The following is a 25515-nucleotide window of genomic DNA, read 5'->3' as shown; positions in this document are numbered from 1 at the left end:
TTTTCCTTACCACCTTTCTTAAATAGTAGCACCATGTTAGCTAACTTCCAGTCTTCTGGCACCTCACCTATGATTACTGATGATCTAAATATCTCAGCAAGGGGCCCAGCAATCACTTCCCTAGCATTCCAAAGGGTTCTAGGATACACCTGGTCAGATCCTGGGGTTTCCCGATGAAAAGCTTACGTTCGAAACATCGACTGTCCTGCTCCTCAGATGCTGCCTGACCTGCTGTGCTTTTCCAGCACTACACTTTTGACTCTAATCTCCAGAGTCCTCATTTTCTCCTGAGGGTTGTATTCACCATTATGCATTTTAAGGCACACAGCCCCACCACATCTGTAATATATGGACCATCTATTTTCCACGTTCTGTATCTTCCATGTCTTTCTCCACAGTAAAAAATGATGCAAAATAGTCATTTCGCATGTAGACTGCCTTGCTGATCTTTGAGAGGTCCTATTCTCTCGCCTTTTGTCCTTAATGTATTTATAAAATCCCTTTGGATTCTCCTTAATCCTATTTACCAAAGCAATCTCATGTCCCCTTTTTACCCTCCTGATTTCCCTCTTAAGTATACTCCTACTGCCTTTATACTCTAAGGATTCACTCGATCTCTCCTGTCCATACCTGACATATGCTTCCTTCTTTCTCTTCACCAAAATCTCAATTTCTCTTGTCATCCAGCATTCTCTACACCTACCAGCCTTGTCTTTCACCCCTAACAGAAACATATTGTCTCTGGACTCTCATTTTTGAAGGCTTCCAATTTTTCATCTGACTCTTTACCCGTGAATTCTAAAACTAATAGAATTATGTTCTCTGGCCCCAAAGTGCTCTCCCACTGACACCTCAGTCACCTGCCCAGCCTTATTTCCCCAAGAGTATGTCAAGTTTTGCACCTTCTCTAGTAGGTACATCCACCTACTGAATCAGAAAATTTTCTAATACACACTTAACAAATTCCTCTTCATCTAAACCCTTAATACTATGGCAATCACAGTCTATGTTTGGAAAGTTAAAATCCCCTACCATAACCACCCTATTATTCTTATAGATAACTGAGATTACAAATTTGTTTCTCGATTTCTTGCTGCCTATTAGGGGGTCTATAATAGGATCCCAATAAAGGTGATCATCGCTTTCTTATTTCTCAGTTCCACTCAAGTAACTTCCCTGGATGTATTTCTGGGAGTATCCTCCCTCAATACAGCTATAATGCTATCCCTTATCAAAAACGCCACTCCCCCTCCTCTCTTGCCAACCTTCCTAATCTCCCTGGAACATTAAGCTGCCAGTCCTGCCCATCCCTGAGCCACATTTCTGGAATTGCTGTGATATCCCAGTCCCATGTTCCTAACCATGCCCTGAGTTCTTCTGCCTTCCCTGTTAGGCCTCTTGTATTGACATAAATGCAGTTTCAGTCCTACCTCTTTCTCTGCCTTGTTCCTCCTGTTTGACTTGCCCCTTTTACCAAGTGTACCAGTCTTTTTCCTCACTGTCTCCCTGGGTCCCCCCACCCCACCCCAACCTTACTAGTTTAAATCCTCCTGAGCAGCTCTAGCAAATCTCCCTGCCAGGATATTAGTCCCCTTCCAATTCAGGTGCAGTCCATCCTTCTTGTACAGGTCACTTCTATCCCAGAAATGATTCCAATTATCCAAAAATGTGAATCCTTCTCGCCTGCACCAGCTCTTCAGCCACACATTCATCTGCTCTAACCACCTATTCCTATCCTCACTAGCTCATAGCACTGGGAGTAATTCAGATATTACTACTCTCAAGGACTTCCTTTTTAATATCCTGCCTAACTTCCTATATTCTCCCTTCAGAATTTCATCCTTTTCCCTTCCTATGTCAATAGTTCCAAAGTGTACAATGGCCTTCTGCTGGTCCCACAACCCTTTGAGATTATTCTGCACTCTATCCCAGATATCCTTGATCCTGGCCGCAGGGAGGCAACACACCACTCTGATTTCTCACTGTCGGCCGCAGAAGCGTCTGTCTGTGCCTCTGATTAGAGAGTCCACTGTCACAATCGATCACTTGAACCTGATATACCCCTCATTATATTACAGCCAATCTCAGTACCAGAAACTTGGCTATTCGTGCTGCATTCCCCTAATAGTGCATTACATTTTCCAAAACTTGCTTGAGACAGGGATAGCAACAGGAGAGTCCTGCACTACCTACCTCCCTCTCACTCCTTTCCACGCCTGACAAATTTATTACATTCTTCAAGGAGGTAATGAGCAGATAGATAAAAGGGAGCCAATAAATATTTGGCTTTCCAAAAAGTGTTCAATAAGGTACTACTAATAAGTCTACTTAAGATGCCATGGTGTTGGGGATAGTATATTAGCAGAGATGGAAGAGTGGCTAACAAGAGAGTTGGGCTAAGGAGGGAATTTTTAAAATGGTGACCTGTAACTACTGGAGTGCCTCAGGGATCAGTGCTATGCCCACAATTATTTACAATGTACATTCATGACTTGGATGAGGTAAGTGAACACTTTAGCCAAGCTTGCAGATGACCCAAAAATAAATGGGAAGGCAAAGTCGTGAGGGTGACGTTGACAATCTGCAGACAAATAAAAGGTAAATGAGGAAGCAAAAGCTTGACAATTCGAATATAATATGGGAAAGTTAGGTTATGCCAACCTAATCCTATCGCAACCCTAACCTTAGAAGAATGTTGGACTTGAGAGGTTATATATGGGAAGATTATTTCTCCTTGTGGAACAGTCTAGGACCAAAGGACACAAATTTAAGCTGAAATGAGGAGGAATTGATTTCTCTGAGGGTAGTGATTCTGTGAAATTCTTTACTGTAAAGGGCTTTTAAGGCTGGGTCAGTGAGTATTTTCGAGGCTGAAAAAGACATTTTCAATCAATAAGGGAATCAAGGTTTATGAGACAAAGGCTGAAAGTGGAGTTGAGAATTATCAGATCAAGGGGATGAGCAAGAATCCAAGGAAAATAATGAAAGGTATCTCAATGGTGAGGGGTGCAGACAAGCATTTCTGTGACCACAGATGTGACTCCAGGATGGTCTGTTCCCTCACTGTGCCAGGATCTGGAATATCACTGAACAGCTGCAAGGCATCCTGAAAGGGCAGGATGGTAAGTCAGACATCTTGGTACAAGTTAGGTAGACTGAGGAATGAAGGCATGCATTAAGAATTCAGGGAGCTAAGCAATAGGTTGAAAATCAGGACCTCCAAGGTTGTAATGTCTGAATTACTCCTGATGCCACATGTTATCAAGTACAGATATAGGACAATAGAGCAGATGAATGCATGGCTCAACAGTTGATGCAGGAGGGAGAGTTTTAGATCTCTTAATCACTGGAAGCATTTCTGGGGAAGCTGGGATCTGTATATGTGGGGCAGTCTGCGCCTGAAATAGAATAGGCCCAACATCCTTGTGGCAAGGTTTGCTAGTGTTGTTGGGAGGGGTTGAAACTAGTTTGGCAGTGGGAGGGGACATAGTGTTGGTCCAATTGGGACACAGCATACTTTAGTAAGGGAACCAAAGGACAGCAAGTTCAGCTATGTTGAGATACAAAGGAGTAAGAAGAGGCTGTATGACTGCTAATGCTAGGATTCTTAAGGGTGTGGATTGACATGTGAAACTGCAATGTTTTAGACATCAGAGGTGTGTTTCAGGAAGGCGCAGGATTGGCGACTCATTAATCTGGGATATTGGATCTTCAGGCGAGACAGGGAAGGGTGAAAAATTGGAGATGATACTGCATTATTAATTAAGAAGTCCATTACCTAAGTATGTATCTTCAAATGAGTCTGTGGGTAGCACTTTGGAAGATAAAGGGCAGTCTCAAAGCTGGCATTTATTGTAGGCCCCCAAAGCAGGCAGCAGAGGAGCAGATAATAATTAGAAATTATATTAAGGGATTTCAACTTCCCAATATTAATTGGGGTAATCATAGCATAAAGGGAAAAGATCTAGAGTCATGAATTATTCAGCATGGAAACAGACCCTTCGGTCCAACTAGTCCATGCTGAACATAATCCCAAACTGAACTAGCCCCATCTACCTGCTCCTGGCCCATATCCTCCAAACCTTTCCTATTCATGTGTTGATCCAAAAGTCTTTTAACATTGTAATTGTACCCACATCCACCACATCTGCTGAACCATCCACTGTGTAAAAAATTTGCCCCTCAGGTATTTTTTAAATGTCTCTCCTCTCACCTTAAAAATATGCCCTCTAGTATTGCAAACCTCCATCCTAGGGGAAATACAAATACCACTATTTATTTATTTATTTAGTTATCTATTTCTTTTATAAACTTATCCAGCCTTTCTTCTTAACTCCAACCTTCCATACCTGGCAACACCCTGGTAAATCTCTTCTGAACCAGCTTAGTGATATCTTTCTTATAACTAGGGGCTAATGCCAACATTGGGACAACTATCTCTCAGATGAGTCAAGCAGCAGCATGACATTTCTACTCACGGAATTGTACCTTAAAGACACTCCCAATCATCATCCCTGGATATGTCCTATCTCACCAGCAGAACTGATTCAGCAGAATGTACAATCAGTAAGGAGTTGCCCTGCAAGTCCCCAACATTGACTCCACACCCCAGGAAGTCTCCAGGCTTCACGTGAAACGCGAGCAAATAATTCTCCTGCTGATTACCACACATGGTCCTCTCTCAGTTGATGAGAGAGGATGAGAGAAAACACTTGGAGGAAGCATCGAGAGTGGCAAGGAGAGTTGTTTTCTGTCAACATGTTCAATGTCTGTTAAGGACAGGTGCAGTGCTGAGTCAAATTTAGAAGAGTGAAACCAGACAGGTGGTCAGCGTTTTAGTGGCAATGAGCACAACATTTTAAGTTTATGGAAAAGGAAAAAGATGGTCTGCAAAAAAAAAGGGTTTTGCATTGAGGGGGAAGGCAGAATTTATTAAAATAAGGCAGGATCTGGCCAAAGTAAACTGGGAACTTGTGGGAAAATCTCAAGTAGAACATTCCAGGGTGTTCAGAAAGGGAATGTAGATAGTACAGCCCAACATGTTTCCTTTAGGGAACAAGCCCAGAAAACCCTTGGTGTCCAGGAATATTCAGGACTGGTTAAGAAAGAAAAGAGGCTTCTAGAAGATGCAAAGGGAACAAAACAGTGGACACCCTAGTGGAATATAAATAGTGTAGGGGGTTTACTTCAGCAATTAGGAGAATAAAGAAGGGGCATGTAAAAACATTGGCAGGTAATATTAGGGAGAATCCCAAGATATTCTCAGTGTAGCATAGAGAAGAGGATAACCAGGGAGAGAGAGTAGGGCCCATTAGGAACCAAGAGGGCAGTGTGTTTGTGTGGAGCTGAAAGACATTGAAAGGATATTAAATGAGTGTTTCACATTTACCTTCACTCAGGAGGAGATTGTGGGTGCAGAATTTGGGAAGAAGGACTGTAAAGTTCTTGAGCAGATTGACAGAGGGAATGTAGAGGTATTGGAAGTTTGGCAGGCTTAACAATGGGCAAATTGCAAGTCTGGATGAGTTGTATCCCTGAACGCTGTGGGGGGCAAGGCAGGAAATTACAAGGGCTTTGACCCACATTTTTAATTCCACTCAGGCTACGAAAGGTTGCTGGTGGACTGGAGGATAGCTGAGGTGGTTCTGCTTTTCAAGAAGTGTGATGGAGATAACAAGGGAATTACAGACTAGTGAGTCTTAAATCAGTAGTGTGGAAAATTCTGAAGGAGAGAATTGATCTCATCTTCATTTGGAGAGGCACAATTTGATCAGGGATCATCTGCATGCATAACAAATTTGGTTGAGTTTTTCAAGGTGGTGGTCAGGTGTGTAGGTGAGGGTAACACACTTGATGTAGTTTATGTGGATTTCAGCAAAGCCTTTTACACTGGAGACTAAAAAAGAAGGTAGGGGCACATGGGATTCAGGGTAACTTGACAGGTTGGATCCAAAATTGCTTCACTGGTGGGAGACAGAGGGTGGTTGTAGAAGGCTGTTTGTGTGGAGGCAGGTGTCTAAAGGCAGGTGACCCACCACAAGGATCAGTGCTGGGTCCTTTTTTATTCATTATTTATATGCAAACAATATAGATGAGTGTGGGAGACAGTAATAACTTCCAGCATGTTCCTGGAGGGTGAAGGGCAAGATTAGCAAGAATAGGGAACCCTGAATAATGAGATATTGAGGCTTTCACCAGAAAAAAGGAGGCATGGCTCAGTTACAGATAGTTGGCATCAAGGGAATCCTTAGAGGTATATAGAGGATACAGGAGTTTACTGAAGAAGGAAATCAGAAGGATGAAAAGGGGGCACAAAACAGCTTTGTCTGGGAAGATTAGGGTGTATCCAATAGAGGTTATTTAATATATTAAAGGAAGATTAATAACTAGAGAAAGAAGAGGACCACTCAAGGACCAAAGTGGACAGGTAAATAAATCTCCTGGTCCTGACCAGATATATGCAAGAACACTGCAAGAAGCTAGAGATGAAATTGGCGGGATCCTGGTTGATATTTTTGCATCACTGTTAGCCATGGGTGAGGTCCCGGAAGACTGGAGGATAGTGAATGTTTTGCCCTTATTCAAGAAAGGCTGCAGTGAAAAACCTGGGAAGTATAGACCAGTAAGCCTAACATCTGTGGTGGGTACATTACTTGAGAAGATTCTGAGAGATAAGATATGCATGCATTTGGAAAGACCGGGTTTGATTCGGAGTAGTTAGCATGGCTTTGTGTATAAGAGGTCATGCCTCACAAATTTGTTAGAGTTCTTTGAAGTGACCAGGAAGGTTGATAAGGGCAGTGTGCTTAAACATAGTCTATATGGATTTCAGTAAGCCTTTTGATAAGGTTCCACATGGTGGGCTGCTCTGAAAGTTTAGATCACGTGGAGTCCGGGGGAGCTGGCAAATTAGATACACAATTGGTTTGATGGTAGGAAGCAGAGGGTAATAGTGGAAGGATGTTTGTTGAATTTGAGGCCTGTGATTAGTGATGTGCCTCAGGGGTCATGCAGTTTGTTATCTATATCACTAATTTGGTTGAGAATGTACAAGACATAATTAGTAAGTTTGCAGATGACATTAAAATAGGTGGTATTGTGGGCAGTGAGGGAGGTTATCAGAAATTGCAGCAGGACCTTGAACAGCTGGGGAATTGGGCTGAGAAATGGCAAATAGAATTTAATATAGATAGGTGTGAGGTCTTGCATCTTGAAAGTCAAATCAAGGTAGGAGTTTCATGGTGAATGGTAAGGCCTTAAGGAGTGTAGTGGAACAAAGGGATCTTGGAGTTCAGATGCACAGTACTCTGAAAGTGGAGTCACAGGTGGACAGGGCAGTGAAGACGACTTTTGGCACATTGGCCTTCATCAGTCAGGGCAATGAGTATAGAAGTTGGGAACTTATGTTGCACTTGTACAGGACATTGGTAAGGCCACAGTTAGAGTTTTGTGTTCAGCTTTGGTCACCTTGCTATAGGACGTTATTAATCTGGAAAGGAGTACAGAAGAAGTTTACATGGATCTTGCCAGGATTCAATGGTCTGAGTTATAGGGAGAGGTTGGACAAGCTAAGACCTTTTCCTTTAGAGCATAGGACACTGAGGGGGGACTTAATAGAGGTGTATAAAATCATGAGAGGCATGGATACGGTGAATATTGTTAGTCTTTTTTCCCAGGGTTGGAGAATCGAGGACTAGAGGGCATCAGTTTAATTTCAGAGGGGAAAGAATAAATGGGAACCTGAGGGGCAACACTTTTTTTTTAAGAGGGTGATATACATATGGAATCAGCTGTTAGCAGAAGTGGTTGAGGCAGATACATTAACATTTAAAAAGCATTTGGACAATACATTGATTGAAAGGATATGGGCCAAATGCAGGGAATTGGGGTTAGCGTAGATGGACATTTTGGTCGGCATGGACCAGTTTGGGCCAAAGGACCTGGCTCCATGTGGTAGGACTCTAAGTAAGCTTCTGGGTGATATAAAGATTGGCCAGTTGATTAATATTAAGAAGGAGGTCTTTGGTTACAGGAAGATATAAATGGTTTGGTCAGTTGAGTATTAGTGACAGAGGAAAATCACCTATACAGTGTATTCAAAAAGAACAGATACCCAATGAACACAGTCCACGGCTTTCTCAGCAACAAACTCAACCAAGCAGAGAAAACACATCCAGAAACCCTAGCCACTCTTCCCCATATCAAAGACATCTTGGAAATGACTGCCAGATTACTCAGACCTCTTGGCATCCTTGCATACAGATGAGGGAGGATACCACTTCACCTGGGACCACGCATTCATCCTAGGACAAGCCAAACAAAGACACTCACGAGAATTCCTCGAAACATGGCATTCCAACTGGGAGTCTATCATGAGAAAAAGAACAGGAAATGACATTACCACAGGAAATGACCAACTCTAGGAAACCTAAACACCCAAATAGAAAGTGGTCCATACCACCAGCGCTTCACCCGGAGGCTCACTGATGATGTTACCTAGTTATGGTGACAAAACATCTGAAAATGAACCTTCCAGCTCAGTAAGCAAACCTACATCCAGAACCTCAACCTGAGCTGCAAATCTTGTCAAAATTCGCTGATTTTCAAATTTCTTGTACATGCATTTTGCTTTTAATACTTTTGAGGTTGGGGGCCTGGGCTGGATGGTGCCGCAAGACATAGCGAGCAGGGCAGCGGTAGACGTCCGGTACGTGACCACCGCCATCCGACGTCATAAAACGGCGGTGCTCAGACCTGACGTAGTGCACCAGTTGGAGGACGCTCAGGTGTACAGTGGGATCCCGTCCGTGCTCACCCCAGCCCAGACGGAATTTCACATTGGCCCCAAGGTCCCGTACTTCCCGCGGGAGCCTGTGCCCCACAACCTGAGCCGCCTCTGGAATTTTAATTTTGGCTTTTCAAGGACGTAAAAAAGCGGGCCCTGTATCGACTGCTGCTGCACACCGTCCACCTCTTCTCCCTCATCCACCGTCCTCCCCCTTTCTCTCGGGGATCTGGGGTGGAGGGTGCTGCATGCAGCAGTCCCCTGCAACCGCAGATTTCGGTGATTCACGGACTCCCAGCCCAACTGTTTGTTCTGTGGTGCTGTGGAGTCCGTGGACCATGTGTATATTGGGTTTGGGCGTTTGCACTCCCTCTTTGATTTTCTGAAAAACCTTCTCCTCTACTTTTGGTTGCACTTCAGTCCCACGGTCCTGATCTTCGGGCACCTGGTACGGAGGGCAGGTCTGAAGACCTCCTCGTGGTCTGCTCCTGGGCCTGGCCAAACTGGCCATAAACAAGTCCAGGCAGTGGGTCATGGAGGGGGTCGTTAGGGCCGACTGCCTGCCCCTCTTCCGCGGTTACATTAGAGCCCGGGTGTCCTTGGAGAAGGAGCACGCAGTGTTCAGGGAGAGGTGGGCGCCGCAGGAAATGGAGTGCATCATTTCCCTCTTCAACTCTATTTTGATTTAGTCCTTGCCCTCCCCTTCACTATTTTGATCACACAGCATTGCCCTTTGATGTGAAGGGCACTGCTTGTCACAGGCCACTCGGGTGTTTTCCTATTTTCCTGGTGGTGGAAATGAAATAAAGATTTGTGCACTTTGTGTCTCTCCCTGTGTCTCACACCTGTACACACACACCATGGGTGCTGGGGGAAAAAATAAGCACTACCGCAGTTAGGCAGGAGTGTGGGGGTTAATTATAATAATAAAAAAACAGGAAAAAAAAATACTTTTGACGTGTACCTTCATGTACCTGCAGTTAAGGACATATATAGGAACATCTGGTGAAAGGAGTGCTGAGTGATATTATGCTTTGTCTAGAGTCAGTTCACTGCCTTGATCCAAAGGTGAAGTCTGGCTTTTGAGATGAAATATGGAGAGCTTGGATATGTTTGCTGCTGCAGCAAGAGACAGCAACTTCAAACGAGGGATAAACTAAGGGGTAGAGTAATAGCAATTCTATCCAATGCAAAGACTGCAGTTCATACTTAGGATTTTTTAAAAAAAGAAATCAAATTATTAACATGGAATAGGACAACAGTGATTGTGTTAGATTTACCATTCGTAGAAAACAAGATGTACGTAAGTTGTGTAAAAGTTTGAACATTGACATGTTCATTTTGAAGGGAGCAATGCAATAGCATCCTCTTGTGGTTTTTGTTAAACTTGTACCGTGACAAATTGGTTTAGTTCAGTATTTATGTGCGGAAAACTGGTTTTAGTCTGTCCCATAAATATATCATTCTTTCATTCTTCTCGACTTCAATCTTTCCTTCCCATTGTGTCTGTCTTCTTGAGTCATAGAGATGTACAGCACGGAAACAGACCCTTCGGTCCAACCCGTCCGTGCCGACCAATATCCCAACCCAATCTAGTCCCACCTGCCAGCACCCAGCCCATATCCCTCCAAACCCTTCCTATTCATATACCCATCCAAATGCCTCTTAAATGTTGCAATTGTACCAGCCTCCACCACTTCCTCTGGCAGCTCATTCCAGACACGTACCACCCTCTGCGTGAAAAAGTTGCCCCTTAGGTCTCATATCTTTCCCCTCTCAACCTAAACCTTTAGTTTTGGACTCCCCGACCCCAGGGAAAAGACAGTCTATTTATCCTATCCATGCTCCTCATAATTTTGTAAACCTCTATAAAGTCACCCTTCAGCCTCTGACGCTCCAGGGAAAACAGCCCCAGCCTGTTCAGCCTCTCCCTGTAGCTCAGATTCTTCAACCCCAGCAACATCCTTGTAAATCTTTTCTGAACCCTTTCAAGTTTCACAACATTTTTCCAATAGTAAGGAGACCAGAATTGCATGCTATATTCCAACAGTGGCCTAGCAATGTCCTGTACAGCCGCAACATGACCTCCCAACTCTGTACTCAATACTCTGACCAATAAAGGAAAGCATACCAAATGCCTTCGTCACTACCCTATCTACCTGCGACTCCACTTTCAAGAAGCTATGAACCTGCACTCCAAAGTCTCTTTGTTCAGCAACACTCCCTAGGACCTTACCATTAAGTGTATAAGTTCTGCGAAGATTTGCTTTCCCAAAATGCAGCACTTCGCATTTATCTGAATTAAACTCCATTTGCCACTTCTCAGCCCATTGGCCCATGTGGTCCAGATCCTGTTGTAATCTGAGGTAATCCTCTTTGCTGTCTACTGCACCTCCAATTTTGGTGTCATCTGCAAACTTACTAACTGTACCTCTTATGCTCGCATCCAAATCATTTATATAAATGACAAAAAGTAGAGGGCCCAGCACCGATCCTTGTGGCACTCCACTGGTCACAGGCCTCCAGTCTGAAAAACAACCCTCTACCACCACCCTCTGTCTTCTACCTATGAGCCAGTTCTGTATCCAAATGGCTAGTTCTCCCTGTATTCCATGAGATCTAATCAGTCTCCCATGGGGAACCTTGTCGAATGCCTTACTGAAGTCCATATAGATCACTATATGAACTATAGTCCATATAGTTGCTGACAGTTTAAACATATATCCTTCTCAGGGAGACTACACTGTAAACTCAACTTTCCTACCTGTACACTATAACCCTCTTTATAATAAAAGACCAACATTCTATTTTCATTTCTAAATAATTGCTGCAACTGAACATTAATGCATTTTGTGATTCATGAATTCAGACCTCTTTACTGCAGTTTACTGTAGTCTCTCAGTTTAAATAAAATTCAACTTGCTATTCTTCTTCCCATACTGGACAGTCTGCCATTTTCTTACATCATACTCCATGTGTCAGTCTTTGTCTACGCATTTAACTATATATTCCATTGTAGACGTTTTTGTATCCTCCTCATAACCTGCTTTCCTATCTTTGTATGATTATCAAACGTGGCTTTAATACAGGTGATGCCTGCTTCTCAGCTATTAATGTAAATTGTAATTAGCACTGGTCTCTGAGATGCTTCACTAGATACAGTTTGCCTACCTGAAAATAATCAATTTATTATGATGTTCTTTAAAATTAGGTTATCAGCAATCTTTTCCAATGCAATCTACCCACTTGTGTAGTAACATTTCCTGGGCTACTGTAGCGACTACCTTTTGGAAATTTAAATACACTACATCTGCAGGCTCAACTTTGTGCACCTGACTTGTTGCATCTCAAAGAACTCAGAATTCCTTTACACAAAATTATATTGATTCTGCCTAACTGTATTATGCTTTTCTAATGCCCTGCTACAACCTCATGAATAATAGATTTTCCCCAAAGCCAGATGTTGAATTAACTGGTCAATAGTTTCCTGTCTCCTTCATTTAAAATCATTGGTGATCTTCTACATGACCTCCGCCTTCCTGCCCTCTGCCATAGTTTTTGATTTCCTTGCTGTCCAAAATTGTGACTATCTAAATCTTGAATCTTTAACAGACTTGCCCAGTAGAGACAAAAAGTTTCATAACCCACCAAGAAATTCTCTTCATGTTGGCCCCTCATCTGAGTGGGACTCTAGACCTTTCAGCCAGTCTCATATATCCTTCAAAAGTCACCTAAACTTATTATACATTTCAGTGAAATCATCCGTCATTCTCTGAACTGCAAGAAATGGACGCATTCCACCCACCTCAATATTCAAGTTGTGATGTGATTGTAGATCTGTATAAAAACTGTTCAAACTGTCAGTTGTGTAATTATAAAAGTAGCCTTTTGGAAATGAAACACCTAGCTTCTGAGTTAATATTTTGAGTTCGATATGACACCTTTTCATCTAAAGAACAGACTACTAGACTAGAAATGATAACTCTATTTCTGTCTCCCAGATAGAGCCTGCTGAGCTTCTCCAGGATTTTCTGTTTGTTTCAGATTTCCAAAATCCACACTATTTTGCTTTTAACTAGCTTATCCGCCTGGCTGTTTTGACATGTTAACATTATTTTCACGACCGAAGGAAACATTTTTTTGGTTCTCTTTTGCCTGTTCTTTTAATTTATGCTATTTTTAACAAATCTTCCAGTTGAACATCTGGACTCTGCTCCAAACAATCTGACACCAATGGCAAAGCAGTTGTATTTGGTTGATGCTGGATTCTCAATTAATTCGGCATTTCCACTTGCCCTACGGTCACAGCGACGTATCGATGTCATCCTGTCCTTTAGTTTTAGCCGAGGATCGCCATTTAAGGTAAGGAGATTGATCTGTAACAGTGTTCCATGACAAGATAGTTATGTGACCTCGATGTATATTCTGCCCTGTAAGCTGAATTTCTACCCAGACGTTATGCAATGTATACAGTGCTTATAATATTAATTGTGTTTGTCCTCATTTTAAAAAAATGTAGAATTTAGATTATAAAAAAGAGGATTTGAGTTTGGTACATGACATTTATTTACATGCTATATCATATTTTTAAATCAACTTATTTGACTGTGGTCTGTCAAATGTGTGTGGTCTGACAGTGGTCTGACGTCTGTGGCCATCACATCCTGATGAGACTGATCCCAACGATGCACCATAAACCTTGCACTATGTTGTAGCATGTATGTTATGCTAGCTGAGTTATAATCATGAAACTGAATTCAATAAATCTAGTCATTTCTAGCTGGTACCACAAAATACCCGATAAAGTTGCCAGGTTGTCATAAAAGCTCATCTGGTTGCCTACTACCATCTGAGCTGAAGGAGGCTGCTACTCATGCTTCTTCAAACTGCAAACATTTGTGTACAATTTTGGTTCCCTCACTTGAGGGATGTTGTTGTATTGGAAGCAGTTCAGAAGAGGTTCACTAGATTGAGGGCAGAGACGAGGGATTTGTTTTATGAAGAGAGATTGAGCAATTTAGGCCTATAGTCTCTGGAGATCTAGGAATTGACAAAGTTGACATTGAGAGGATGTTTGCTCATGTGAGGAAATCTAGAATGAGGGGTCACAGTTTTAGAATAAAGAATAGCAGATTTAAAATAGAGATGAGAAATTACTTCCCTCAAAGGTTCATGAGTCTGTGGAATTCACTATCCCAGCACATGGTTAATGCCAGCACATCTTGTAAATTTAAGGAGTTAGAGGAGAGTAATGGGTAATTAGTAATGAGTTGAAAGGTGCACAGAAGGGTGGAGTTAAGGCTGAGATGTGGTCAGCAATGATTTATGACAGAGCAAACTTGACTGGCTAAATTGCTTACTTCAACTCCTAGTTATGCTTTTAAGTATACCTGCACTGAATGGTCAATTCTCTATACCCTTGGGACAAGATGATATGAGCAATAATTACTCAACTGTTGGGGTTACCTACATCCAGGAAAAAAAACCATAAATATAGTCAAAGGGAGAGAGAGAGACATTTGTCACAACCATACATTTCTAACACATAGTTCTTTAGTTATTTTGGTCATTATACCTTATAAGTATGGATTCCCAGGAATGTTTCTAAGACAAATGCTCATTATCAAAGACTTAACAGTGACATTTGTTATAGTCTTAAGGATTGCTGTAATGACCACTTTCCTGGCCAAGGCATCGCTTGATTCCCTAATGTTTCAACTATACCTTGTGTAGTCAGTTTCTGGAAGCAGACCAAATTCAATGAACTTTGCTCAAAATGGTTTTTTTTCTCGTTATGTTTAGATTAGATTACTTACAGTGTGGAAACAGGCCCTTCAGCCCAACAAGTCCACACTGACCCTCCGAAGAGCAACCCACCCAGACCCATTCCCCTACATTTGCCCCCTCACCTGACACTATGGGCAATTTAGCATGGCCAATTCACCTAACCTGCATGTTTTTGGACTGTGGGAGGAAACCGGAGCACCTGGAGGAAACCCACACAGACACGGGAAGAATAGAACATAGAACAGTACAACACAGAACAGGCCCTTCAGCCCACGATGTTGTGCCGATCACTGATCCTCACGTATGCACCCTCAAATTTCTGTGACCATATGCATGTCCAGTAGTCTCTTAAATGTCCCCAATGACCTTGCTTCCACAACTGCTACTGGCAACGCATTCCACGCTCTCACAACTCTCTGTGTAAAGAACCCGCCTCTGACATCCCCCCTATACTTTCCTCCAACCAGCTTAAAACTATGACCCCTCCTGTTAGCCATTTCTGCCCTGGGAAATAGTCTCTGGCTATCGACTCTATCTATGCCTCTCATTATCTTGTATACCTCAATTAAGTCCCCTCTCCTCCTCCTTTTCTCCAATGAAAAAAGTCCAAGCTCAGTCAACCTCTCTTCATAAGATAAGCCCTTCAGTCTAGGCAGCATCCTGGTAAACCTCCTCTGAACCCTCTCCAAAGCATCCACATCTTTCCTATTATAGGGCGACCAGAACTGGACGCAATATTCCAAGTGCGGTCTAACCAAACTTTTATAGAGCTACAACAAGATCTCACGACTCTTAACCTCAATCCCCCTGTTAATGAAAGCCAAAACACCATATGTTTTCTTAACAACCCTGTCCACTTGGGTGGCCATTTTAAGGGATCTATGTATCTGCACACCAAGATCCCTCTGTTCCTCTAATCCTATCCTTAATCCTGTACTCAGCTTTCAAATTCGACCTTCCAAAATGCATCACCTCACATTTATCCAGGTTGAACTCCAGCTGCCACCTCTCAGCCCATCTCTGCATCCTGTCAATTATCCCGCTGCAGCCTACATACTGTCAACGACACCTCCAACCTTTGTGTCGTCTGCAAACTTGCTGACCCAGCCTTCAATCCCCTCATCCAAGTCATTAATACAAATTACAAACAATAGAGGCCCAAGGACAGAGCCCTGTGGAACACCACTCACCACAGACTTCCAGGCAGAATATTTTCCTTCTACTACCACTCGCTGTCTTCTGTTGGCCAGCCAATTCTGTATCCAGAAGCTAAGTTCCCCTGTATCCCATTCCTCCTGACCTTCTGAATGAGTCTACCATGGGGAACCGTATCAAATGCTTTGCTGAAGTCCATACACACCACACCCACAGCTCGACCCTCATCAACTTTTCTGGTCACATCCTCAAAGAATTCGATAAAGTTTGTGAGGCATGACCTGCCCCTCACAAAGCCGTGTTGACTGCATTCAATCAAGCCATGCTCTTCCAGATGGTCATAAATCCTATCCCTCAGAATCCTTTCTAACACCTTGCAGATGACAGACGAGAGACTTACTTGTCTGTAATAGCCGGGGATTTCCCTATTTCCTTTCTTGAAGAGAGGAATTACATTTGCCTCTCTCCAGTCCTCAAGTACTACTCCAGTGGACAGCGAGGATGCAAAGATCTTCACAAGTGGCAAAGCAATTGCATTTCTCGTTTCCCAAAGCAGCCGAGGACATACCTGGTCTGGCCCTGGCGACTTGTTAATCTTAATGTTTGACAAAATTTTCAGCACATCAGCTTCCTTTATCTCTATCCATTCCAGCATGCACACTTGTTCTTCAAAGGTTTCATTCACTACAAAATTCGTTTCTTTCATAAAGACAGAAGCAAAAACTCATTTAGGGCTTCCCCTACCTCCTCAGACTCCACACACAAGTTCCCTATGCTATCCCTGATCGGCCCTACTCTTTCTTTGACCATTCTCTTATTCTTCACGTAAGTGTAAAATGCCTTTGTGTTCTCCCTAATCCGTTCTGCCAAGCCTTTCTCGTGCCCCCTCCTGGCTCTCCTCAGACCATTTTTGAGCTCCTTCCTCACCTGCCTATAATCCTCTAGAGCTGAGCTTGACCCTAGCTTCCTCCACCTTATGTAAGCTACCTTTTTCCTTTTGACGAGAAGCTCCACCGCTCTCGTCATCCAAGGTTCCTTTATCTTACCCCTTCTTGCCTGTCTCAGAGAGACATATTTATTCATCACTTGCAACAACTGTTCCTTAAACAGTCTCCACATGTCTATAGTGCTTTTACCATGGAACATGTGCAAACTCCAGACAGTTGCCTGAGGCGGGAATTGAAGCTGGGTCTCTGGCGCTGTGAGGCAACAGCGCTAACCACTGTGCGACTATGACTGGGTTTCCTTCCACAGTCTAAAAATGTGCAGCTTAGGTGAATTGGCCATGCTAAATTGCCCGTAGTGTTAGGTGAAGGGGTAAATGTAGGGAAATGGGTCTAGGTGGGTTGCTCTTCGGAGGGTCGGTGTGGACTTGTTGGGCAGAAGGGCCTGTTACCACATTGTAAATAATCTAATCTAATCTTAAATGGTACTTAATTTTCTACTGAGATACAACCAAGGCAAGTGCAGTGCTGAGTAATCAGTTAAAATTCAAAACGTTGGAAAGGCAGGATTGGAGTTTATTATTTTGTACGTATGTTCTTGACAAGGATGAGAATGTATCAAATTTTGACTAGAAATTTAGGCTTTTGTCTATTAATATTTGGAAAGATGCAAGAAAACTGGTAAATCACAGATCAGCACAGTTTAGATTGTATATAGGATTCCAAAAAAATTCTCATCAAACGTGGAAAAACCATTTTCCCAGTTCAGTGGCTTTGTTATTCTTATTGGGGAGGGAGGAATCAATCAATCAGCTATAAATCTCAATTGATTTGATAGGAAAGCCAGAAAATTCCTCTGTGCTGTCTAATAGGTTAGAAACATTGAGATATTTATTGTGAAGTAACTGATAAATTAACTTTACAGAGAAACATGTACAAAGTTATACATGTTTCAGTTATATCCCAAACTTACTGTTCATAGTTTTTAACCTTTGTTCTCCTTTCGATCGTTCCCACTTCTAACCAGGTTCTGAAGAAGACTGCGGACTTTTGTAAAGAACATGATATCCCTTTCCCAAAAATTGATGTGGCAGACATTCTTGAAAATAGTTTACAAGAATGCTATGTCTTCATGGATGAAAACAATCCCAGAGTTCCTATAGTAGTTCATTTCCCCCTCACAAATGCCACATTTAAAGATTATGTTTCTCCAGGTAAGAAACTATCCAGCACATAGCAAAACAAACTACTGCTAGATATGATTTCCTGAAGAAGGGCTTATGCCCGAAACGTCGAATCTCCTATTCCCTGGATGCTGCCTGACCTGCTGCGCTTTTTCAGCGACACATTTTCAGCTCTGATCTCCAGCATCTGCAGACCTCACTTTCTCCTACTGCTGGATATAAACAATGGCAAACTAGTGATTAAAAAAAATCATTTCTTTTATCCAAATATTAACCTAAGAGTCTAAATCCCACTTCCTCCATGAGGCATGAACTCCTTCAGTTAAAATCACCATTCTTATCACCATTCCTGTGCATTTGTGAATCAGTAACTTAGTGTGTTTCCTCAGGCACTTCTCAGCTTTCTTTAAAACTGATGACTGAGCTCCTCAAAAGGCAACCTATCTACTCCAACTCATTTTCTATCTCAAGCCTTCATTTCCTTCCCAAGCCTCTCTTTTGTCACCCTTCATTCATACATTTATCAATTCAAGTTTTCGTTTTTCCAACAATCCCATCCTGTGTTCCACACAAATGTCGAAGGCATTTGACCCACATTTCCCTGAAAACCAAATTCCCTTTTCACTCCTACTCTTGCTCCCACCAAATTCAAAATCCTCTCTTTCTCCATTCCACAATCAGTTTTGCTTCTCCTGTATCAGTAAGTTACTTCACTTACTCTTTCATCTTGTCTCCATTTCATTCCCCTCTATCTTGTCCTCTCTAATCACCCATGTCCACCTTCAGGATCCTGGAGCTCATGCTCACTCTCACTATCTTCTTTTCTTCAACACTCCTGTAACCTATCCCAAAGATAATTTGTAAAGCCTCCAACTCTTCAGCTGTTACTCAATCTTTTATTTTCTCCTTTAAGTGTTCTGTGATATATTGCTATGTTAATCACTAATATATAAATGTGCATTGTCAAAAGTACAAAAAACTGAGTAGTACTTTGTCAGTCACTGCTTTCTGTATCTATTGTAGGAGTCCCACGTACATCTGAGGAAGATAAAATCTATCACAGTTTTGTCCTGGAAGCTGAGAATTCACCGTATAGCACCCTGAACTTTACGTACACACCTGATGATTTTGACAAGCTGATTGATCTAAACTGCTACAATGTGATGAACAATAAAGATATTATTCTGATGATCTTGAGCAAGGCATTAGCCAAAAGGAGAGCCACATAAATGAATTCAGCTGGTTCAGCCTTAATCTCCTCATTATTTATTGTGTTGCAGAAATGTTAGCAGACATCTAGCTCAGACCTTGGTCTGATCTGTTGAGAACATGTCACTGGCAAGTATCAAATTCTGATGCATGTGCCTCCTCCCTTTAGTCTTCTGGTTTAACCTTCTAGAAATGCAACTCAGCACATTGTTGGGATGTTTATTAAGTTTTAAATCCCAAAGAGTATCAAATTGTCTCTCAGTCCAAGAACTCTGACCTCTACTGAAAGGTCATCAACTTATCAAAATTGAACGGCTCAGATTCCGACTTAGATTAGAAACATAATTTCTGACCCTAATAGGCTTAAAACTTGTCCACTTTACATGACCTTTACTCTGGAAATTTCTGGACACGGAATTTCTGCTATGAATCTGTCCAGGAATCCTTAAACCTAGCAATGGAAGTGATCATAATCAAAACCATGTCCCCTTTTAAATCAAAGTGCTTTATTCTGTAGTTTAACTGTCCAGTAGACACTGATAACTACCATGGAATGATAATATGTGAAGTGAGTGAGTAGGGTGCCAGGAAAATGGATTAGTGCTTAGAGTGTGTTTTTCTTGAGTGGGGTGGTGACTGCAGCAAGGAGTTTGGCTCAGATGAGGGGAGGGATGTTGGTGGCTAAGTGCTGGGAGAGCGTTAGGTCTGGAAGGAAATTGGCAAGTCCGGATTTCAATTTTAGTTAGTTAGGTCAATTTTTAATCATCTGACTTTTCCCAAGCAATTGCCCATGCTAAATTGCCCATCATGTCAGGTGCATTAGTCAGGGGTGAATGTAGGGGAATGAGTCTGGGTGGGTTGCTCTTCAGAGGGTCGGTGTGGACTTGTTGGGCCAAAGGGCCTGTTTCCACACTGTAGGGAATCTAACCTAAAAAAAAGTTCACCAGTCTCCAAGGGGATTTATAATGATCTGGCTATCTATTATCTGGGGCATTAACTCTATTTCTTCTCTATCACTGCTCCCAGACTTGAATATTTTAAGCATTTTGTTTTTATTTCAGATTTCCAGTGGTCACAAAATTGTACTTTTGTACTTTGCTATCTACATTACTGTCACCTTTTACTCTTCTAATTCATCGTCAAATATGAGGTGTTACCTGAAAAGAAAGCAGTTTTTTAAAATTATTTGGTGTAATTCATATTTAAATTATTCATGGACTTTGTGTGTCAGTCTACAGGCAACTGCTCCAACATAACATTTGTCAAGAGAAAAAAAATCCAATCAGCTTCAATTTTCCATTATCTACAAAGAACATTTATAGTATGCTTAGATTGTCAGTTTATCAGAATATTATCACTTAAATTTGAATTACCAATGTTTAAATGAATTGTTTGTTGGTATTTAAGATTTACTGACCAAGATGCTGTTATTCCTCCTGTTAATCAATTCTGGGAGTACCTCCTATTGAGGGACATTCTGTAAAATATAATATTCTTTAAATTTACATATTAAATGATTCAGTGTAGATATTTTCTAATTAACCTGTTCAGATGTTATTATAGACCTCTGGAGTAAATGGGACTTAAACCTAGGACTGCAGGTGCAGACATCAGGATACTACCACTGCATCACTGTAAGCTGAGGTGAATTCAGGGCTTCACTAATCATCAAAACACGTTTGGGAACAAATCCATTTCCAGACTGGCAATCTATAGCCAGAGATCAATAATCGGGTCACAACTAGTCTACAATTTACATTCATGACTTGGTTGAAGGGATGGAGTGGCTTGAAGACACATTTTGTGAGGATAATACAAGGGAGGCTACAAAGGAATTTAAACATGTTAAGTGAATGGACAGGAAATATTATTGAAGTGGACACAAAGCATCTGGGTGTCCTTGTGCGTGTGAGAACAGCAAGTAATTAGGAAGGCAAATGGAATTTCGTCATTTATTCTGAAGTGAAATAGAATATTAAAATATGGACATCTGTGTATAGTTTTGATGTCTCCTTAAATAAGGAGACACTTGTATTGGAAGCAGTTCAGAGAAGGTACATTTACCACAGTCTTGAGATGAAAGGTTTGTCTTTGAGATAAGGATGATTTTATTGAAAAGTAAGGAATTGGGGATGGGGGCTGGCAGAGAAGATGCTGTGAGGATGTTTACCATGATGGGGGAAGACCAAGAAAGATAACTTCAAAAATAAGTACTCTCCTATTTGGTAGAGATGATGCATTGTATCCTGGTGGCTTGTATGTTAGAAATAAGATCAGAGGAACATAGCAAGAAACAGTTTCAAAATTAAATGATTGTTGGTTGGATATACAAAAAGCTTAATTGAAATTAAGATTATATAGTTGAAGCATGAGTGTATTCTTTTCAATAACATGTTGGTGTTTGTGCATTATCTTTGCTCATCAGATTGTTCAGGGCAGGGGCAAGCTATACAGAGCAATTTACAATCAGTCTGGGCTAGGTTTGATAATCGATTTAACTAACTAAGTCGCACACCTGTTCCTTCACACTTGAACAAAGCCAAAAAGTGATGAGACATAGAGAAATGTCAGGACACAGGTATCTCACAGAGGCATACAGATTTATTTGTTTTCACTGGAGGTTTATTAAAAATCTAAATTCACTTTTCCAAAGTTGTGTCCACGGTAAGGAAGCATTGGCCTTGATTCATGGTAATGACATTTTGTTTAATTGTGATAAGTTTTCTCAGTGATTTAGGATTTTTTTGAAGAGTAGAGTGGGACTGACTGGATTGCTGTACTGAGAATGCTAAAACTAACGGGCCAAGTGATTTCTTCCTATACCATGGAAACTTGGGAAAGCCCCAGTTAAACGTCAGGACCTATTCCCATTGAGCCATGGTTATGTGTCCTTCTCTCTTGTGTTAAGACGGGAGGAACACTGAGTGAAATACAGATAATCAATGATAAAATGCAATGACTACAGCTAATCAAACTGAAATCAGCCATAACAAATCTTCCAAAATCCTATGTTTGTTTATTTTAATACTTGAGTACATACTCAAGTCACAAATTTACCTTCAGTATTGTTCCCAACCTCTGTCCGGTTAGCAAACAGAGGTGGAAGGCTGCACTCAGCAGTCTACATGAAAAGGAGCTGCAACGTGAATACACTCAGGACAAGGTAAACCAGTTTGAACGTGCTAAGCCAATCACTGACCCAATGTTACTGAGGGTGACAATCTGCTGATACAACATGGAGATTACTTTTGGTTAAGGAACACTATGGTTTAAATTCATATACCATGATTTTTAACTAAACCAATGTGTAAAAATTCCTTTCCTGCAGTTTAATGTAGTCACTGATTAAGGAATGCTATGGTTTGAATTCATACACCATGATTTTTAACTAAACAACGTGTGTGAAAATTCCTCTCCTGCAGATTACTTTATTCACGGGAAGAGTCATTAAATAGCATGGATCCTATGTATCCTTCAAATTCAGTACAGTCTCAGAAAATTCACTTTTGAGAGCCAGGATCAAACTGATGATAGTCACCAATTGTTGGATCATACCTGGAAATTAATAAATTTAAAAGGCACTTTTTCTCCACTTAGAGCACATAATTTTGTAACTCAAATAGACAATGTGACCCAAGTGGAAAGCTGCAACTAGGAGTATGTTTGAATACGTGGCAACACTGCAGGCTCAGTGTCCCAGCAAGCACTGGGTGTAGCCTGAGTGAAAGTGGCTGTTCAAAACTCAAGCTTTTCTCAGCTGAGAGCAGGGAAATACTCGATCTCAGTGAGGTGGTATGGGACCATATTCAGCTTAACACCACCTTATTTGTGACAGTAGGTGGAGCAGATGATCTGCAGAGGCACGTGACAAAACAAATCATATACAGTGAAAAACAACAAAGGAACTGCTCACTAACACATTTCATACTGATGAAATACTTATTTTTTGCCGTAAAAAATAGCATCCTGTCTCAATCAGGAAAGCCTACAGTATTTACAACATGAAAAAGATTCTCAGTTATTTTAAACTCCAGTCCATGCTGTCTGAAACACTCAGAAGCCTAATTTAGCCAATAGCCTGCTGGTGCCCCAACCTGGTAAAACAACTACACAGGTTGTCTGACAGCCTCCAAAACACTAGAAACAGTGGGTCACCACCTTTGCTTTGGTAGGTGGGCAAGGTTTGGAGAAACTGAATGAAAGTGCAAGGCTGAGGACATCTGGAGGAGTGCTGCCTGGATGGTACGTGGTTTAACACGTTGCCTCACATCAGTACACAGCTGGAGGGAAGAATTTCTATTGATTCAAATACTCCGACTGATGCCCAGCTTGTGAACTCCACAGGTAGTTTCCTCGGTCAATACAACCCTTCTGTACAAACATTAGAATAGAATCCTGTAGTAGTCGTCTCTGTAACTGTACAAAACGAGGCAGGATACTCTGTAGAGACATAAACATGCAACAAGTTCAGAAGGCAGAACATAGTTAGAGCTAGTTGTAGGATACAGGTTAACTGACCCTTACCTTTTTACAGGGTTCCCAGTTCCTTGCTGTGGGTATAGATCCCTACTATGAAATGTGTTCATCAATGGGGCAGCACAGTGGCTCAGTGGTCAGCATTGCTGCCTCACAGCACCAGGGTCCCAGGTTTAAGTCCGGCCTCGGGTGATTGTGTGGAATTTGCAACGTTCTCCCAGTGTCTGCACAGGTTTCCTCCAGGTGCTCCGGTTTCCTCCCACAATCCAAAGATGTGCAGGTTAGGTGAATTAGCCATTCTAAATTGCCCATAGTGTTAGGTGCTTTAGTCAGAGGGAAATGGGTCTGGCTGGGTTACTCTTCAGTGGACTGGTTTCTACAGTGTAGGGAATCTAATTTAATCTAATCATTTAGTTGCAACCTAGTCACCAGTGAACAAAAAACAGCAGAAAACAAAAATACCTCAGAGGGTCCATATTACATCTAGTATAGGACTGAAATTATTATCAAAGTCACAAAAGCTGGAGCTGTTGAGACTGGGAGAGAGACACCTCATTTCAGAATCCCCTGCTGCTGCTTTCCTGAGACTAGTTAATGGGGAAGTGCATGAGAAGCTTTACACAGTACCAAGGGTATGGTTTACCTGCATGGGACAGTTTGATGGACGTGTGGAGGGAGCTTTACCCACACCTTAAGAACACAAAGAAAGGGCAGATGACAATTTGGCCTCTTAAAGGGACCATTTGCCTCAACTGTTCTCCATATCCCTGAATTTCTTGAGAATACAAAAATCTACCTTTCTCAGCTGTTAAATATATTTGACAATGGAACATTTACAACACTCAAAGAAGAAATTCTTAATTTCAATGCTAAGTTCTCTGCCTCTTATCCTGGAACTGTGTTCCTGTGTTATAGATTTACCAGGCAGAGGAAACAAGCCATCAGTGTCAAGCCTCTTCAAAATCTTAACTCTTAATGAGATTCACTTATTATTCAATTCCAAAGAACGTACACCCAATTTGTTCAATGTGTTGTTTCCAATGAAATTATATGCTGCCTTAAATGTGGAGATCAAAACTGCACATAATGCTCCAGATATACTACATTATGTTATTCTGGTGAGATTAAGACTGTATCTGCACCCCAAATCCCTTGCAATAAAGGCCAACATATAATTTGTCTAAACTGGTTACTGTACCTGCAGGCTATCCATGCATGCCTTTTATGAGTACACCCTAGTCCTTCTGAAAATCAACATTTAAACATTCACAATTTTAAAAAAAATTCTTATTACCTAATGAACAATGGTTTTAAAAGAATCATAACACCAGGTTATAGTCCAACAGGTTTATTCGGATTATAACCTGGTGTTGTGTGATTTTTACCTTTGTCCACCGCAGTCCAACACCAGCAGCTCCACATCATGGCTACCTAATGAATGATCTCAGACATCCCATATTACAGAACACCTGCCACCTGGTAGTTCAATCACTTGATCTGTTATACCTCTTTATACCTTCTCTTCACTTACATTCTTATCTAGCTTTGCATTAACAAAGACTTAGATATGTTACCCACAATCTTTTTATTCAAGTCATTATTATAGCGTGTAAATAACTTATCAAATGACTTGGAAATTCAAGTATACTTCCTGCTGGCTTCCCTTTACCCATCCCACTGATTTAAGTTCTCAAAATTTAAAAATGAATACATCTGCCAAGCACAATTCTGCTTTTGTATAGCCATGTCAATTCTGACCGTGCAATGATTTTTGAAATGCATTGTTAAGATTTTCCAAATAGGTTCCAACATTCTCCTGATAGAATCATAGAGGTGTACAGCACGAAAACAGACCCTTCGGTCTGACTCGTCTAAGCCGACCAGATATCCTAAATTAACGTAGTTCCATTTGCCAACACTTGGCCCATATTCCTCTAAACCCTTCTTGTCCATATACCCATCCAGATGCCTTTCA

At 41.5% G+C, this 25515-nt stretch overlaps 2 protein-coding genes across 4 annotated transcripts in view; one reads left to right on the top strand and one right to left on the bottom strand.

The window, feature by feature from the left end:
* LOC132818040 (cytosolic phospholipase A2 zeta-like) overlaps positions 1–19376 on the top strand; it is a gene marked incomplete at its 5' end in the record, with an annotated part of 104665 nt that extends 85289 nt beyond the window's left edge. The window contains 3 exons of the mRNA XM_060828647.1: positions 12981–13147; positions 17699–17885; positions 18879–19376. Coding sequence (XP_060684630.1) covers positions 12981–13147; positions 17699–17885; positions 18879–19084 — 560 coding nt within the window. The remainder of the gene's footprint in view (positions 1–12980; positions 13148–17698; positions 17886–18878) is intronic.
* A 2288-nt stretch (positions 19377–21664) lies between these two features.
* Positions 21665–25515, bottom strand: part of eif2ak4 (eukaryotic translation initiation factor 2 alpha kinase 4) — a 131399-nt gene continuing 127548 nt past the window's right edge. For all 3 annotated transcript variants that reach the window (XM_060828744.1, XM_060828746.1, XM_060828747.1), the window contains one exon: positions 21665–23504. In XM_060828744.1, the coding sequence (XP_060684727.1) occupies positions 23447–23504 (58 nt within the window). In that variant the 3' untranslated portion in view covers positions 21665–23446. The remainder of the gene's footprint in view (positions 23505–25515) is intronic.

Source organism: Hemiscyllium ocellatum, chromosome 8 (assembly GCF_020745735.1).
Source record: "Hemiscyllium ocellatum isolate sHemOce1 chromosome 8, sHemOce1.pat.X.cur, whole genome shotgun sequence".
Lineage (NCBI taxonomy): Eukaryota > Metazoa > Chordata > Chondrichthyes > Orectolobiformes > Hemiscylliidae > Hemiscyllium > Hemiscyllium ocellatum.
This window is presented reverse-complemented; position numbering and strand designations above follow the sequence as displayed.